The sequence below is a fragment of the Malurus melanocephalus genome, unplaced genomic scaffold, assembly GCF_030028575.1.
Source record: "Malurus melanocephalus ecotype Western Australia unplaced genomic scaffold, MMel_1.1 scaffold_947, whole genome shotgun sequence".
Classification (NCBI taxonomy): domain Eukaryota; kingdom Metazoa; phylum Chordata; class Aves; order Passeriformes; family Maluridae; genus Malurus; species Malurus melanocephalus.
In genome coordinates this window covers 81,745-98,644 of record NW_026624179.1, presented here as the reverse complement: position 1 = coordinate 98,644, position 16,900 = coordinate 81,745, and the positions used below count along the sequence as shown (strand labels likewise).

Here is a 16,900-nt window from a genome sequence, read left to right as displayed (position 1 = left end):
GGGAAGGGAAGGGAAGGGAAGGGAAGGGAAGGGAAGTTCCAGCCTGGGGCTCACCAGCAAACGCAAAGTCCAACCTCATGCACCTCCCCTCATCTTTTCCCTAAAGTAGGAAATAAAGGAACGGTTTTCCAAAGAGCAAATGTAGTTTTCACTCCACATGGCACTGAATTGGGGATGCCYGTTAAGGTTCTTAACTTTATCWATCTTGTTCCTGGGTTTTCCCAGGRACACATTTCTTTACAATCRACTAATTAAAKAAACCAGTTAATTGTGCCCATACCAGCAGAGAGGGCTGGGCTGTGAGGCAGAAGGCCATGGACWGAGTGCCCCCAGCCCTCTGGTCTCAGATGTCACCCTGGGAATGGCAGCGAACCGCGATGTCTCCCTGACCCCAGCGCAGACCCCGCTCTCAGTCCGGGTCGATGCYGATCTCTGGTTTCATGATGTCAGATCTCCCAAAGGCACCAGAGGGGGATGAAGGCGACCCCGCACCACCGAGGAGTCTCAGCCCTCCTCCCGCAGTGCTGCTGGCCAGCCTGACCTTCAGAGATCATCTTCCCTGCTCCAGACTGCCCGAGCGTCCCTCAGGAGGAGCCCAGGGATGTTTGGATTGCTCCTTGAGGAGCACAGACATCGAGCTGCCCTGTTAATGGCTCTGCAGGCGCAGCCCGAGGAGCCTGGGCAGCCTCAGCCCGTCCTGGGGGTGTTACACGACTCCAGCCTCCGCTGCAGTGCGGGGCCATCTGCTCTGAACAGGGATATTTCCAGCCTGACACGATCCCAGGACTCCAAATAAAAACCCATGGCTGAAATTGCACGTGGAGTGACCTCAGGATTCGCTCTCCAAGAGGAATTTGYTATTTAAACAGAAAACTCAGTGGATCCCCAGTTTGATCTGGAGAGGTTAAGGAAGCACCATGCAYGTCTCTCCTGAGGTTTCCAGGGAACCTGAGCCCCTCAAAGGGTCTGAGAGCCTCTTCCCATCAGGGGKTCGGTGCTGAAGGGGCTGAGAACTCCCCAGGAGCTGGAAACATCCCCAGGCAGGTCCTCCTGGYAGCTCCAGGGCCACATCCTCAGCTGGGCACCACAAATCCTCCATGGAGAGAGCAGGGAGGAAGGAACTGGGCGTTACTGGGATCCCAAAGCCAGGCAGGAACCTCGGGGCTCGAGGAACCTGCAAACACTGCATCCAAACCCGCTCCCAGTGGGAAAACACCAGCAAAGGAACCATTCACTTCCAGAGGCTGGGAAGGCTCCCTCCAAGGGAGGGAAGGACAGTCAGGCTGCCCCCAGTGCTCTGGCAGGTTTGTCTTTTATTGCTGACAAATGTGAACGGGGAAATGGTGGAAGGAGGAAATTTGGCTTCTCTGGCCTTCCCTGAAAGCCAAGGAATATAACTCCATATAATTCCAGCTGGGAGACTGAAGAGATGCAGGAGAAAACTCAGACCTGCTCCTGGAAGTGCTCTAAGGAGCATGGCAAAGGGGGAAAGTATTGGGATTGGGGAAGGCAGGAAAATGCACTGAGGGAAAAGGGTTRGAAACGGCAGAGAGAAAGGCAAGARCTYGAAAGGAATAAAAACRGASGGGAAGAGGAGCTCCARGGTCACCTTTTGTGGATTTCCTGATAATCTCCCCCCTTGGTTGAGACAACGAAGTGTGGGATGGCTCCAAAAGCCCTGAAAGCAAATGGATGCATCCCCCTGGAAGGAGGGGTCTGGCCAGGAGTGTTCCGTGTGGAACCGATAAATCAGGGGGGAAATGAATCCAGAAGGACGTTTTTATGGGGAAAGAAGAAAATAAGRGAGCGAAATAATGTCCTGAAAATGGCTGCACTTTGTGTAAAACATTTTTGAGAGATGGCCAGGAAAGGCCTGATCCATTTGGGACCTTGCAGAAGGCAGCAAGCACCCTGCAGATTGATCTGAGGGAAAAGGTCCTGCCAGACCCCTGGAAAAGGACAGCAGGAAAAGGTCCTGCAAGATGCCTGGAAAAGAGCAGAAGGAAAAGGTCCTGGCAGGCCCCTGGAACAGAGCAGTGGGTAAAGGTCCTGGCTGCTGGGGCTGAACACCCCAAAATCAGAAATTTTGTGGCAATGAGGCATGAAGCACACGGAGAACCTTGAGAGCACAGCCCGTCCTGCTGGCCCTGGGCAGTGCCACGAGATTCAGACATGGAATTCAGAGAAGAAATCCAGAGATGGAAACCAAACATGGAATAAAAACATGGAATTCAGAGAAGAAATCCAGAGATGGAAACCAAACATGGAATAAAAACATGGAATCCAGAGATGAATTCAGAGATGGAATCCAAACATGGAATTAAAACATGGAATCCAGACACGGAATCCAGAGATAGAATCCAAACATGGAATCCAGAGATGGAATCCAAACATAGAATCCAGACACGGAATCCAGAGATGGAATCCAGACACGGAATTCAGAGTTGGAATCCAGACACGGACTCATTGCTGTGACCTGGTGTGTCCCGGTGGCGCATGCCATTGTGTCAGACCCCCAGGGACAGAGTCAGAGCCCCAGGAGGTTTCAAACCCCACCTACCCAAGCTTTGGGGTGGCCAGCACATCCCTAGGGCTGGATGGCACGGAACCCCTTGGAGAAGATGCCTTGGTTTGGGTCTGTCATGGAGCAGGACACGGATTGAGTGTCCCCACCYCTCTGCTCTCATGTGTCACCCCGGGAATGGCAGCAGATCAGGAACATTCCCMGACTGACCCCGACACCAGCACAGACCCCGCTGTCACTGCGCTGCACCGGSCTTGGGGACAAAGCCACCCCTGTGTGACCACGGGATGGGAGCACAACAGCTCCTTTTGGGGACAGCCAAAGGGACCCCCAATCTCACCCCAAAGCGCCCCTGAGCTGCAGCTCCTCCCGGGGGACAGCCCCAATCTCACCCCAAAGCGCCCCTGAGCTGCTCTGAGAGGGACACAGGGATTCTCCTGTCCTGGTGATGCTGAGCTGCTTCAATTCCAGCCAGGAACGCCGAGTCCCCCTGCACAGCCATAGGGACAGCCCAGCCTGGAGGAACTGAGGCTCCCATGGGGTTGAAGAGAATAAAACCCATCCTGGTGGCTCCCACGGGTCCCATCTGCCACAGGAGGGTGGCAGAGACTCCCTGAGCCCATCCAATTTCCCATTCTGCTGCTCCCTGAGTCATTACCAGGACAGAGCTGGCCCTGTTTGCGTCCCCCACTCCCCACCCATGGACCCAAACCTGAGCCGGGCACACCCCGATCCCACACCGGGGGCACAGCTGAACTCTCCTACCGAACAAGTGGCTCTCCTGTCCCACAGCACTGGGCTTCCCCCTTGCTGTGCTAGCTGGACCCTCTGCTAATGAGGAATTTTAAAATAAAAGCAAATTTCAACTGGTGACAGCAGAAAACCACAGGCGCTGACCAATGAAAGCCTTTTTCTGACTCACAGAAACCAAGACCACCCAACAGCAAGGGCAGAACTGATGAAAATGCTGCTGAGAATTGCTTTTACACCAATTTGGCCCCCTCTGCAGCACTCAGGAAGGATGATCTTTAATCGTACCCCACAGACATATCACTTATTAGCTATTAAAAAAAAAAAAATTAAAAACAATCATCAGCATTAGACCAGAGCTGAATTCCTGAGGCGTCCTCTGGATTACCTGGAGCCGAGGTTTGAGGCATACATCAAACCAAGGCCGTGCATCCATTGCAGTTTGAGCTGTTTTGGTTGGGTGGGATGGGAAATCCATTGCAGTTTGAGCTGTTTTGGTTGGGTGGGATGGGAAATCCCATTAACACAAAGCTCCTTTTGTTCCCCAAACTGAACCCCAGGCATCAGGGAAGACCTCCCCCAGACCCTCCTGCTCCTAATGGGAATGACCATCAGGAAAATCATTTTCAGGGGAAGGCTCTGGAGAGGTTGAGGAGATCCAGAGTGCACCTCTGTCACCTCAGAGCCAGCTCCGAGATGAGTTTGTGCAACCACCCACTCAGACCAGAGATCCGGGTGATTGCTGACTTAAAAACAGCTCAAAAAATGTGGAATTAACGCACTCCAGACCTGGAGGGCCGAGCTTTTACAGCGGATGTGGGAAATAAACTGAAATCCAGCTCCGCCTGCACACCTCCCGCAGCACCTCGCCATCAACGCAGCAATTCCACACCAACACGAGACACAGAAAAGGAAATAAAAYGAGACACTCACCCTCCTTCAAAGATCTTGATCCTCACCGGCTCCCCTCGCTTGGTCACAAGAGCCTCTTCTTCTGATTTTCCCCTTTTCTCCTCTTCCTTCTCAGCTCTAGTTAGATCTTTTCGACCTTCATTAGAAAGGAGCGAAGGCAAATGAACCTATCTCCCCAAAAGAGCAAAACAATCCATGATTACAGACAAAATCACTGGCAGGCACACACAAACARCCCCAGCAGAGCCAGCAGCGGCCCCAGGGCTGGAATTAGGGCACCTTCCTAAAAAATGGGGCCTCTCCTGCTGGATTTGGAGCCCTGAGGGTTGTGCTGTATTTACTATGAGCTCTCAGGGTTTTTTTAATTGCCCCGTCCATGTTTACCAGCTCTGACCAGCTGGAAAAATGAGGGATGGAGACACTGGTGTGACTCTGAGCATGTGGGGTGTCTGTGCCCAAATCTCCATCCTTGGATAATCCTCTCTCTAAAATACACATCGGGAACATCTGGGGAGGAGGCAGCTGCAGGATTCACACCCTCACCCTCCWGCTTTCCCCCACATGAACACTCACACTCACACAAATCTGGATTTCAGCCACCTCAGCCTGGCATAAACACCTACCAGGCAGCACTCCCGGGTGATTTCCTGTCTCTGCTGCCAAGGGCACAGCACAGAGAAAGCCACAAAACCCACGGGAGAAAAGAATCCTCCACCTCCCCTGGGCCAAATCTGCTTTTCCCCTGTTAAATTGCCACCTGTGGTTGAGGGATTTTTTTGTCTAAACTTGGTTAGGCCAAGATTTAAGCCGTGCCCTGACACCTCACCTAAACACTGAGTGTTGTTCGTTATAGGACAGCCCTAAACATCAAAGCTGATCCTATGGCTGTGGGTAGGATGCAGGGAGAGCTCTCCACACCTGGGATGAAATGTTGGGATGTTGCTCCCCTAGAACCTAATAGAACAAACCTGGAGAGAGCTCTCTATGCCTGGAATGAAATGTTGGGAAGCTTCTTCCTTAAAACCTAAGAGAACAAATCCAGGGAGAGTCCTCCACACCTGGAATGTTGGGATGTTGCTCCTCAAAAATCTCACAGGACAAACTGGGGGAGAGCTCTCCACATCTGGAATGAAATGTCAGGATGTTGCTCCCTAAAACTGAACAGGACAAACCTGACCAGAGCTCTCCACTCCTGGGATGCTGGGATGTTTCCCCCTAAAACCTGGGATGAAATGTTGGAATGTTGTCCTAAAACCCAAAAGAACAAACTCAGGGAGAGTTCTCCATGCCCAGAATAAAATGTTGGGATGTTGCTCCCTAAACCATAACAGGACAAACCTGGGGAGAGCTCTCCACACTTGGGATGAAATGTTGGRATATTTTTTTCCCCTAAAACCTAATAGGACAAATCCAGGGAACATTGTCCACACCTGGAATATTGGGATGTTTGCCTCCTAAAACCTAAAACCCAAGGAGAGCTCTCCACACCCAGAATGAAATGTTGGGATGTTGCCCCCTAAAACCTAACAGGACAAATCCAGGTAGAGTTCTCCATTCCTGGAATGTTGGGATGCTGCYCCCTAAATCGTAACAGAACAAACCCAAGGAGAGCTCATCATGCCCAGAATGAAATGTTGGGATGTTGCCTTAAAACCTAACAGAACAAATTCAGCGAGATCTCTCCATGCCCCGAATAAAATGTTGGGATGWTGYTCCCTAAAYTGTAACAGAACAAACCTGGGSAGAGCTATCCATACCTGGAATGAAATGTTGGGATGTTGYCCCCTAAAACCTATCAGGACAAATCCAGGGAGAGCTCTCCACTCCTGGAATGTTGGGATKTTGCCYYCTACAGCGTGACAGGACAAACCCAGGGGTCTCCAGACAAAGAGGAAAGCAGATTCCTTTCCTCCAYGTCCTTTTTCACACATCTCTGACACTGAACCCCCATTTCCTCACATTCTCTGTGATTTATGGGAACRGGCTGAAGGCACATGGGAGGAGAGTTTTGAGTGGGGTTTTGGYCCAAATGCAGCCCCTGAAGCCTCGAGCAGAGCTGGCCACCCTTGGGCCAGCAGGAGCGGAGGCTCCGCTGGTGATTCCCTGCCCTGCCCCAGCCTCGGCTGAGGAGGGTGAATCACCCCAGTGCAGCCTCTCCACCTTCCCTGCTTTGAGGGGGCAGCTCAGGGAATCCAGTGGGAAATAACCCAGCCCCTGCAGATGCTGGAACTGCCATGGGATGCTCAGCAGGAGGAGGGATGGRCTCAGAATTAGATCTGGAAAATGAGGCCCAGCATTCCAAATCTGCCCAGGAGTTTTGGGAGCTCAACTCAGAGCATTAAATGCACCCAGGTCTGCTCTTTGTCCTCGGGGTTCACACCATCCACACACCCTTCCCAGAAGCCTCCTGGGAATGGTCCCTGTGCTGTCTGATGTCCCTAAAAGTGCCAGGAATTTTGTGAGGAAGGGCCTGGGGCAGARCAGTGCCAGGAACCATTTGGATATTTAACCACAGGAACGGTCTTGAGCTGGTAGCTCTGGGTGTGGAGATGGCAGTGAGGAAACCAGCRGCAGGAGACACACTCAGAGCCCTCAAAAATTAAACTTTTAGGGTTGGGATTTCACCTCTTGACAGGAGCTGTGGGCTCAGAACCCTGGTGGGGACAACCTGCCCAGGTTTGCTGAGGAATACAAAACAGATGACTTGCTAGATGTAGCACGAGGTTTATTTATTGCAACTTTCGAAAGCACAGAAACATTGACAGATGAAAGGCACCAGAGAGCCAAAACCATACAGTCACTGCTGTCCCCTCGTACAATCCCGAWTTTGGATTTACAGAGTGTGCAAGCCCCGCCACAGCGTCACCAGCCRTCCCTACATGCACGCCGGAGCCCGCAGCCACTCCGGATCATCCCGGAATGATCTGCTCYGCAAATCCCACTGGAAATTCCCAAACCCCCCAGCCGAGGACGGGAGACAGCACGTACAGAACTACTGCTCGCTGCATGCATAGCTGTACAAAATACCAGCGCTTTGTTTACATCTCCTGGGAGCTTCACTGACACCTTGGAGTTACACAAAGGAGGGRATAGGGAAGGGAAGGAGCAGAGTTGGCCGAGGGTTGGGCTCCCAACCTCAGAGTGACCCCGTGGCCACTGCGTGTCCGGCAGTTGCCACTTCCCCCAGGCGTGTTTGAAACACCGCGCAGAGGATTTCATTCCCACCGATCACAGATTTAGTTCTGAGCTCAGCAGGAATTCTGTTTATCTCTGCTGCCGTTAGTGGGGCTTCTGCCTCCCCATGCGGGGAGGAAGGCTGGGTTTAGGATCCACAGTTAGGATCCACCATTAGGATCCACCGTTAGGATCCACCATTAGGATCCACCGTTAGGATCACTATGAGGATCCACCATTAGGATCCACCGTTAGGATTCACCTTAAGGATCCACCGTTAGGATTCACTGTTAGGATTCACCCAGGTGAACTGGGCAAGGCAAACTCTTCCTTTCGCAAATCACCCCACAAAAACCTGGACCTGCACCACCAGACAGCTCAGAGGGGTTTGTTTATGGGGGCTGTGAGGCTTTGGGAAAAATGCATGCAGTGAAATGTKTGTTTGGACGAGTGAGGGCTGAACCGTTCCTGTTGGAACCTTTCCCTCCAGGGCAGGAGGGTCTCGCAGCCCCGGACGCACTCGGGGTGTGAATTTTAGCACCAYGGCAAAGAGCAGAGCTCAGAGAAGCGCAGGCACTTCCTTTAGAGATTGAAAATCGAGGATGCTACGACACCGCTCAGATAAAACCCTTGGAAAAATAGTGCATAAATCTCAGCGTGGTTATTGCACTGCTCAGGTAATTATCTGCCCTTGTGTCCCTAGAAATCTGTCTTTTGGATTTTCTGCAGGGGAGTGATGGAAATGCTGAATAGAAATAAAGATTTATTGAATCAAAGCGACTCCACTGTGTATTTGAAGACATATTTATAAGCAGCAGCTGCAGCAGCGATTATGATAAATTTAATATTCAGAGTTCATTTCATGACACAGAAATAAAATGAATAATCCATCAATATAAATTGACTTGAGATGAATATCAAATGGCAAAAATCTTTAGAGCGATTCTGTTTGCTAATCTGTATGAACACGATCTGGATTAAAGGGATCTGTTTGGTTCAGCATTAAGCAGGAGGGGTAAAGACTGGCTTTAAAATGAGATACATAAAATTAGGCAGCTCACAGGAAGGCCTTAAAGACTCCTGAGCCCGTGTGGGCGCTGCCTTGGGGGAGYTCTGCCCCTGGGAAGCCGCTGTGAAGCCTTCACTCTAAAACCAGGTGTAAAATATCCTTCAATACCTGGAGAAGCAGCTACGGACCGAGAGGACCAAACCACCAAGGTGTTTAACAGGATGTGTCTGACCCGCTGAGGCACTTTTACAAATGTCACCGCCAGCCTTTGTGCTTCTTCAGGGGCCTAAATACACTTGCAAATCTCCCTTTAATATTTTTTAAATACTTTTAAGCATGCCTCTCCATGTTCATTAATGTGAGATGAGCAGATGCACAACCAGACAGAATCCCATTTCCCTAAGGTAATCCTTTCTTTTTTTTTCTCTCATTTCTAACATGCAAAATGTAGGGAATTATAACAGCATTTAAAAAAAAAAAAAAAAAAAAAAGAAGTTGTAAAGCTATTTGAAATATCAAGACAAATGCAAATGAAGTCTAATCCTTTGTGCTGGAGCGGTGGTGGCTCATGGGGTGGTGGTGGTGGTGATTCCTAGTTTTTGGATTACAAGGCAAGTAGAAGCTGGAGAGTGGAAACCCAGAGCAGGCTCTCCTGCCCCCTGTGCCTGGGTGCRGATCTCAGAGGGGTTTTTGGGTTCTTCACTCTACCAGCTTCACCGAGAACACGCGCTTCCCGAAGCGCCAGCGGGACGAGTAAACCCCGACCAGCCTCAGCACCGCCACGCCCCGGCCCTCTGCCCCCTCTGCCCACGCGTCCAAACGGATCAGGAGAAAGAGATAGGATTGCATTACCTCAGTCATTCGGGGCTTCCTGGAGCCGGCCGGGACCAGCCTGCCCGCCTCGGGCCGCGGAGCGGTGGCCATGGTGTAGGTCTCCCTGCTCACCTTCTGCTTGGACCTCAGCAGGGCCAGGGCGGCCTTGGTGGACACGCCGGGCAGGTTGGGGTTGTAGAGGCTGACGCACCAGCTGGCRTACACCGAGGAGCGCCCGTCCGCCTGCTGCGTGGGGTTTGGCTTGATGTAGTTCAAATAGCACCAGCTGACGTTAGTGGTTGTGTGCAGGCTGGGGAACTGCAGCACCTTCTTGGTGTCGGTGCCCTCCCGGGCCTTCCCCGCTCCGGCAGAGCTCTCGGGCACGGCGGCGGGGCTGGCGGGGCTGGGCAGAGGCTGCTCCGCCGCTTCTTTGGAGTCTTCCTTCTTGACGGGCTGCAGAGGCTCCTGGCCGGGCAACTGCTCRCCAGCGGGCTGCTCGTCCTCCTGCAGCGCCTCAAAGCTGGGCGAAGGCGGCCGGGACGTGGCCTGCTGGGAACTGCTCGGGGTTTCCTTTGGCTCCGGCTGCTCCACCGCGGACACGCTGGGCGCTGCCTCAGCCTCCACCCTCTCTTGGCTCTCGGTGAGAAAGTGAGGTTGATCCTGATTTTTCCCTTCCTCTATTGCACTGGGTGGCTTCACCACTTCCAGCTTCTCCTCCGCTTCAGACACTTCTTCCTCCTTCACTCTCTTCTGCTGCTGCGTCTCCATGGTCAGCTCCAAGCTGCCGGCTGGGGACAGCATCCTTTTGCTCCCGCCCACAGTGGCAGGGCCACCCTCCAGGCTGTCTGAGGGGCAGGTGAGGGGCATGTAGCCCTTCCGCTCCGGCAAGGGCAGGGGCACGCGCAGGTACGGGCTCTGGAAAAGGCTCCTCTGCTCCTCCGTGATCATCTGGGCCAGGTCAAACCCCAGCCCGTGGACATCAGCGCTGCACACCAGGGCRCCCTTGGGCTGGCAGTCATCGAATTTGGGGAGCACGATGGTGGAGGAGCTGCACTGGGACTGCGTGACCAGGATCTGCGAGAGCGTGGTGTACATGGCGCTGCCGTAGGAGGGCATGTTGGTCTGGATGCGAACGGGGACCACCAGGGACACCATGGGCTCTGTCCGGGTGGGGACGACAAGCTGGGTGACTGTGACAGACACGGCAGGACTYGCTGCACAGGTCAGAGGGTGCAATCTGCCGTCCGAGTCATAATCCGTGCATGGAGACAGGCTGGAGCTTCCCGCGGCCGAGAACAAACTGGACTTGATCTGAGGCAAATGTCCACCRGCATCACCCGGCAAGTGGAGAGCGAACTGGGACTGGAGAGGCAGGAAAAAGGCCGAGGGGATCGGGGAGGAGCCGGGGTAGTGCACRGGCAGGAAGGAAGGGTGCCTGAAGGACACCTCGGTGGGGTGGGACATCAGCGGAGGAGCGAGGTGCAGCGGGCCAGGGTGGATGAGCGTCTGCGGGAGGGGCAGCGGCGGTGTCTGGAATATGGAGGGAGGGATCTGGGGCATGGAGAACTGGGCTGAGAGGATGTCAGACATGGTGTGGGCAGCGAAGAGCTCCGCGGACTGCCCCGACTGAGGCAGCAGGTGCTGATAGGGGAATATGGACACCTGCGGGGTCATGAAGTGCTTCTCGTGCAGCGCCAGCTGCGGCACGGGGTGGTGGAACACCTGCAGGGCCTCTGTGTAGGGCGGGCTGTAGGATGGCTCGGGGCTGTCCTTTGGCTGGCTCTTGTCACTTGGGAAGGTGCCCCGTGAGGGCAGAGGGGATGATGAGGTTGGCTGACGGGGCAAGCTCATGGTGGGAGATTTGCTGGAAGAAGGAGCCGCATCCTCCGTGTCCGGCCAGCCCGGGGGCGCCGGGTCTGGCTCGTGCTCAGGGTGCCTGGTGAGGGATGCCTGCCGCACCAGGAAGCATTTCCTCCTCTCCTGGGGGGCCGAGGAGGTGGAGGGGCCGGGYGTGGAAGCGGGAGTGGACGACAAACTCCCATAGTCAAAGGATTTGCTGCGAGTCTCTGACATCTGGGAAGGGTGGGACACGTTGGGTGTCTGCTCGGAAGCRGATCTCCGCATCTCCCTGGAATGGTGATGGTGGCTGGGGACCATCAGCATGTGGGAGCCAATGCCTGGAGGTTTCGGGTGGGACTCRGAGGACTGGCCACTCAGCTCTGGCTTGGTGTGGTCATCGCGATCGAAGGACACGGAATGGCTGGAGCCGTGGGATAGGCTGCTCTCCTGGCTGGGGCTCCGGGTGAGGGACACRGACTCAAAGCTGGACTCTCCGGAGGACTGGGCCATCTCTGCCAGCCGCAGTCGCTTCTTCTTGGGTGGCAGTTTCTCTGCAGGGAGCTGGGAAAGGGTCTGGCTCCTCTGTGGCCACTGGAATTCCTCTGTTTTCTCGGGTTCCTTTRGAGGAGGTTCTGGCTCTGTTTCTGGTCTGTCCGGCTCTTCTGTGACCAGAATCTCGGGGACCTGGATGTTGGGTTGGCGCACCAGCCTGGGCTGCAGGGAGTGAGGGGGGCGGCTGTGCTGGGGCGTGGGCTGGGATGGGAACTGGGACGAGGGCTTGTCCTCTTCCAAGCTGCTGGCCTGCTCGATGGAGTCTGACTTCTCAAAGGAGCTCGTGTGCTGGATGACCGAGATCTCCTTCGAGGTCGTTCTCCTCTCCTTGCCCTCTGCGCTCGAAGCCGGYTTGGTATTCCTGGAATGGAAGCTGGCGCTGGCCTCGGATTTTCCTGAGTCTGCTGGTGACTTCATGGGCTCACGGGTCAGGTTTAGAGCCACATCGGAYGAGGCCGGGTTTGCAAACTGAGCGCCTGGGCCGCTGCTGGAGGAGGCGGTGTCAGACAACTCGAAAGCTGGGGGCTCCTCATCGTCACCGAGGCTTTTCTCCTTCCGCCTCTTCCGCAGCGGGGTGAGCTCCAAAGTGCTGCCTAACTTGTAATGCATCATCTGGGGCCACGTGTCGGGGTCGGCCACGCTCTTCTCAGGCTCAGACGAGGGGTGGGAWGTGGCAGAGCGGGGCTTGGAGAGCTGCAGCTCCGAGCAGTAGTACTTCTTGTGGGCCTCGTAATTGTCCCGTTTCTTGTAGCGCGCGCCGCACACGTTGCACTCRTACATGAACCCTTTCGCCTTGGGGCCCTTGCGGGACTTTTTGGTAAGATCGCTTTCCTTGGTTTCAGGCTCCTCAGGAGGTTTGGGGACGGTTTCTTTGCCAGCAGAGCCGGCCTCCTCTGAGACATATTCCACTCCCAAGGGCAGCTCGATGGCCGGTTGGCGCTTCAGCATTCGAGGGTGGGAGGAGAACGCTTGGCTGCGGCTTAAGACTTGGGGCTCCATGATGTGATCGTCRAACGAGTAGCTACCTCGGAAGGTGTGTGGGGAGCTGATAGTGCATGCAGCAGAAGGCATTGAGTGGCTTCTTAGGAGAGGCACTGTCTCTGTGGCACTGTGGGATTGCTGGAGTGACAACAATGATTGTTCGGGCTTCATCTTCTCACCGTGYGACGCCAGGGCTTTGGCCACGTCCAGCTGGCTGCCGGAGCCAGACTTGATATCGAACTGGAACGGCTCTCTGTACGCGCCAGACTTTGGGGATTCGATGCTGCTGCGTCTGGACAGAGAGCTTCTTCTGGGCTTCACGCTGTCGATTTCGCTGGTGTCCACCACGGCTTCGTTAATGGTGATTAGCTTAGTGATGTGCTCGATCACCTGCGTTCTAGGCACGGACAACGGCACCATGCTGGGCTTCTCATCGCCGGACAGGTGCGGGAACCCCTGGGTGGTGTTAGAGGCCAGCGCCACCGTCCTCTGCCCGATCCTGCCGCACTTGCCGAAAATGATCTCGGCGTAAGATTTGGCGTTGGTGTTGGGAGGGCTGATCTGCTGCTCAGCGCTCTCGGACCGGGAGAAGTAGCCGGACTCGGTGCTGCCCTTGCTGCCGGGGCTCAGGAACGCCTGCTCGTCGATCACCTTCTTGCGCTCGCTCAGGCGCAGCGCCAGCTTCTGCTTGATGGTGTGGGTGTCCTCGGACTTATGGCTCAGGGCGTGCTCCGACGACGGCTCCACGAACGGGGAGCTGTCCTCCAGAGACTGGGACATGCTGGAATGGGACAGCGAGCAGCGCTCGTGGCTGGAGCCCTGGCTCCCTGCGCTCAGCAGGCTCCCGGAGAGCAGCGYGTGCTTCCGCCGGGGCGACAGCTCYGCGCCGTGACCCGCCATCGCCGCCGTCTCCTCCTCCGAGTCCGTGCTTTCCCCTTCCGTCGGCTCCTCAAAGTCCTCGCCACCGATCCTCTCCATCTCCAGGCTCGACGGGTACATCTCCGCCCCGATCCCTGAGGCCAGCCCAGCTTTGATCCGGTGAGCGTGAGATTTCCTGTGTTTGTACAGATTGCTCTTGGTCTTGAAGGAGAAGCCGCAGGGAATGCAGGGGTAGGGCCTCTCCCCGGTGTGGGACCTGATATGCTTCTGGAGCACGCTGGGCTTGGCGCAGGGCCGGCTGCAGTACTGGCAGATGTACTTGCCCGGCTTCGGAGGCTTCTTCTCCTTCTTGTGCACCTCCTCTGCCTGCTTGAGGGACACCTGGGCGGGCCGGGGGATGAAGACTTTCTGCACGGCCGGCATGTCCTCGGCGGGCAGGATGGGCGAGTGGGCCGGCAGGAGCTGCCCGTGCAGCGCRGGGGACGAGAAGGAGCCGGACGGCCCCGCTCTGGCCGGATCGACGAGCTGCCACGTGGGACCTTCCAGGACGTGCTCCGGCTTCCCCGGGGACATGAATGCTGGTGACAGGGCGTGCTGCTGGAGCTGCGGGACGTGCGCGGGGTGCTCGAAGGAGGAGGCYTTGGGCTGCTTCTGGTGGCCCGGCTTCTCCTGGGGCTCCTCGCGCGGAACGGGCAGGGAGCCGGGAAAGTGCTGCTGCGAGATGATGTCTCGGAGAGGGGTTCCTTGGGGAGGAGCRGAGCTGCCCTGGTACGTAGCTGGGGAGGAAACAGTGCCTTGGAAAGCCTCTCCTTTGGGAAGCCTCTTTCTTGGACTTTCCTCAGCCTTTTTTGTGCTCTTCTGGCTTTGTTCAGGATCCATGACCTTAAAAGGGTCTTTGAGTGCTATTTCGGGAAGGTTTTGGCAGGCTTCATTTACGAATAATAAAGGTCTCCTCTGTAGATTCCCTGTTTTGCCTGCATTTGCTACGAAGCTGGAGCCGCCAGGAGATGGTTGTTGATTTAAGATTTTCCTAAAGTGTCACTAGTTGCTATTTGATTCAAAAAAAAAACGTTTCAAGGTCAATAAAGTTCACATTGGTAACACATGACAAACTACTTCAAAGAGAGAAAACTTTCCAAAACTTTCAGTCCAAATATTTTCCTTGTGAACTTGGTTAAGGCTTTAAACCTTGCCATTTTATTTCAGTTGACAGTGGCAAGCCTTCAAAGTCAAGATGCAACCCACAATGTGTCTCTTGTTTGTTATGCAAACCTTTGAAAACTTGAGACTTTAGCGCTCATCTCAGAAAGATCCTTTTTTTTTTTCTTATTTTTTTTTTCTCCTTTCTCGTGTGCGAGGAAAATAACCCTGAACGGTGGATGTCCCCCTGCGTCTTCCTTCTGTTCCACTTTGGAGTTCAAAAGCCTTGGAAAAGTATTTCCCACATTCCTGTAATTACACCCGAAAGAAAAACAAACAGACAGGAAAAAAAAAAAAAAAAAAAAAAAAAAAAAAAAAAAAACAAAAAAAAAAAAAAGATGACTTTAGCTTTTGTGTGTAAGCAATTAAACGCCGCTCTTTCTGGGCTGGGGGGTTAACGGTAAATATTTTGCACACAAATAATTCAGAATAATTCACTGAGTGTCTGCCATTCCCAAGACATTACTTTTGATGGCAAACGAAACATAAATTGCACTCAGGCAAACCTCRGGGACTTGTTTTAATGCTCACAAAACCAAAGGCAGGAACTTGAAACAGAGTTTGGGAAAWGGCATTAAAACGCTTTCAAACTCGGATTCCTCCAGATCTCCTGCAAACATTTTGGGGTTTAAAGTTTGTGTAATTGTATTTCCCTTCCAAAGTGACTGCACGGGGAAGCGGACTGACTCCAAAGTGCTGCCTCTCACATCCCTGACAAATAATGAGGGATTTTTTCTGGATCAACGCTGCTCGCTGCTCCCGAGCTGTGCTGATCTTCAGTGCCACCCACAACAAAAGCAGGCACGGGAGCTGTGTGCAGGTTTCCATTGAAATGGAATTTCCCTCCTTCATTTCCTGCCTTTTGTCACTCAACAAAGGCRCCAATCCCATTCCTGTGGTGCAGCGTGGGGTGTCATCGTGGGCTGCTCCTAAAGGGAAACCCTCCTGAAATGAGTGGGGATGGGAACCTCTCAAACCCTACTGACCACCCTGGTGAGCCAACACAGTTCCTGAGGGACTCTCCAGGAGGGAATTTCACCAAAATTGTACCCTGACCGCGCTGGAATCAGTCAGTGTCCCCAGGARATGGAGCAGAAATGGGTGGGATGCTCCCAAGGAAAAGGAGAGTGTTTTTTTTTTTTGAGTGAAGCGAATTCACGGGTGTGATTTGTCACAAAACCATAATTACTGTCCCCCTTTCCAAAGGTGCAGTCACATTTGGGGTGCAGTGGCTTGCTGGGACAGGATTCCTTTGGGTTCATCAGAGGAAATTGTCCAAGGCTTTGGGCATGGGGCAGAGCAGGGAGGAGCAGGGGATGGAGATTGGAGCTCTACCAGGGCCCAGCTTCCCCCAAAGGCTGCAGAGGCAGCTGGAGAGACCACAACGAGCTCCAGGGACTGACACCACTCCTCCTTCACCCCCACAACCCCATGGGCCCAGAGAGAAAAGGGACGGGGAGTTTAGGGGGATTTGGGTTAATTTAGCAGAGTCCAGCAATGCCCCAGGACATAGAATGACCAGCCAGACTTCACAGAACTCTCTAGAAACCATCTGTCCTTTGGACACAGCACCTCAGATGGCCAAATTTGGGGTGCAGGTCCTTGGACACAGCTCCAGGAGAGAGGCAGGGATCCAACAGGGAGGATGCATCCCCCACCAAGGGCTCAGTTTGGGACACTGAAATGTCATTTTTTACTGATTGGATTCACAGCTTCTCTCACTGCCCAGCTGTGCCAGCRCATCGTAGGGAAATGACACAAAACCCATCCCATCCTTGAACTTCATCTCCTTTTCCCCAAATCCAGGTCCTGCTCCCCTCCAGCAGCAGCTTCCAACTTCCCCAGGCCTGCAGAGCACCTGCTCYTGCCCTGACTCGCTGGGAAAGTCCTGGGAGAAGGATTTAATTACATTTTGAACCCTTTATAGAGAGCCCTCAGTGCTGACTAACCCTGTCCGTGCTCTGGGCTAGACTTTGAGCCCAGYTCTTACTCAAGATCAAAGACGCTCRTGGAGCTMATTTATCACCCTGATTTCTGCCCACATTCCTGGGTTTTGCCCCACTCGTGACACACAGRACTTTTGAACTTGGGGAAAGTGGATTAAAACAGGGGCAAAAAACATTTAACCAGGTAGAAGTGGATTTAAACCGGGATTTTTGCAGCGAGTTCACAGTGAGCTGCCACAAGCTGAAATATTCACATTTAACAATTCCCAACTCAACCTGAATGTTTCAATGCTGAATTTTCTCCTGCAAGCCACACATCAA

The 16,900-nt window shown here is 53.9% G+C and overlaps 1 protein-coding gene across 1 annotated transcript in view; it reads right to left on the bottom strand.

Moving 5' to 3' along the window:
* Positions 1-16,900, bottom strand: part of HIVEP3 (HIVEP zinc finger 3) — a 99,769-nt gene that overhangs the window by 42,388 nt on the left and 40,481 nt on the right. The window contains exons 4-5 of the mRNA XM_057386279.1: positions 9,222-14,882; positions 4,208-4,353 (exon numbers count right to left, since the gene is read on the bottom strand). Coding sequence (XP_057242262.1) covers positions 4,208-4,353; positions 9,222-14,312 — 5,237 coding nt within the window. The 5' untranslated portion in view covers positions 14,313-14,882. The remainder of the gene's footprint in view (positions 1-4,207; positions 4,354-9,221; positions 14,883-16,900) is intronic.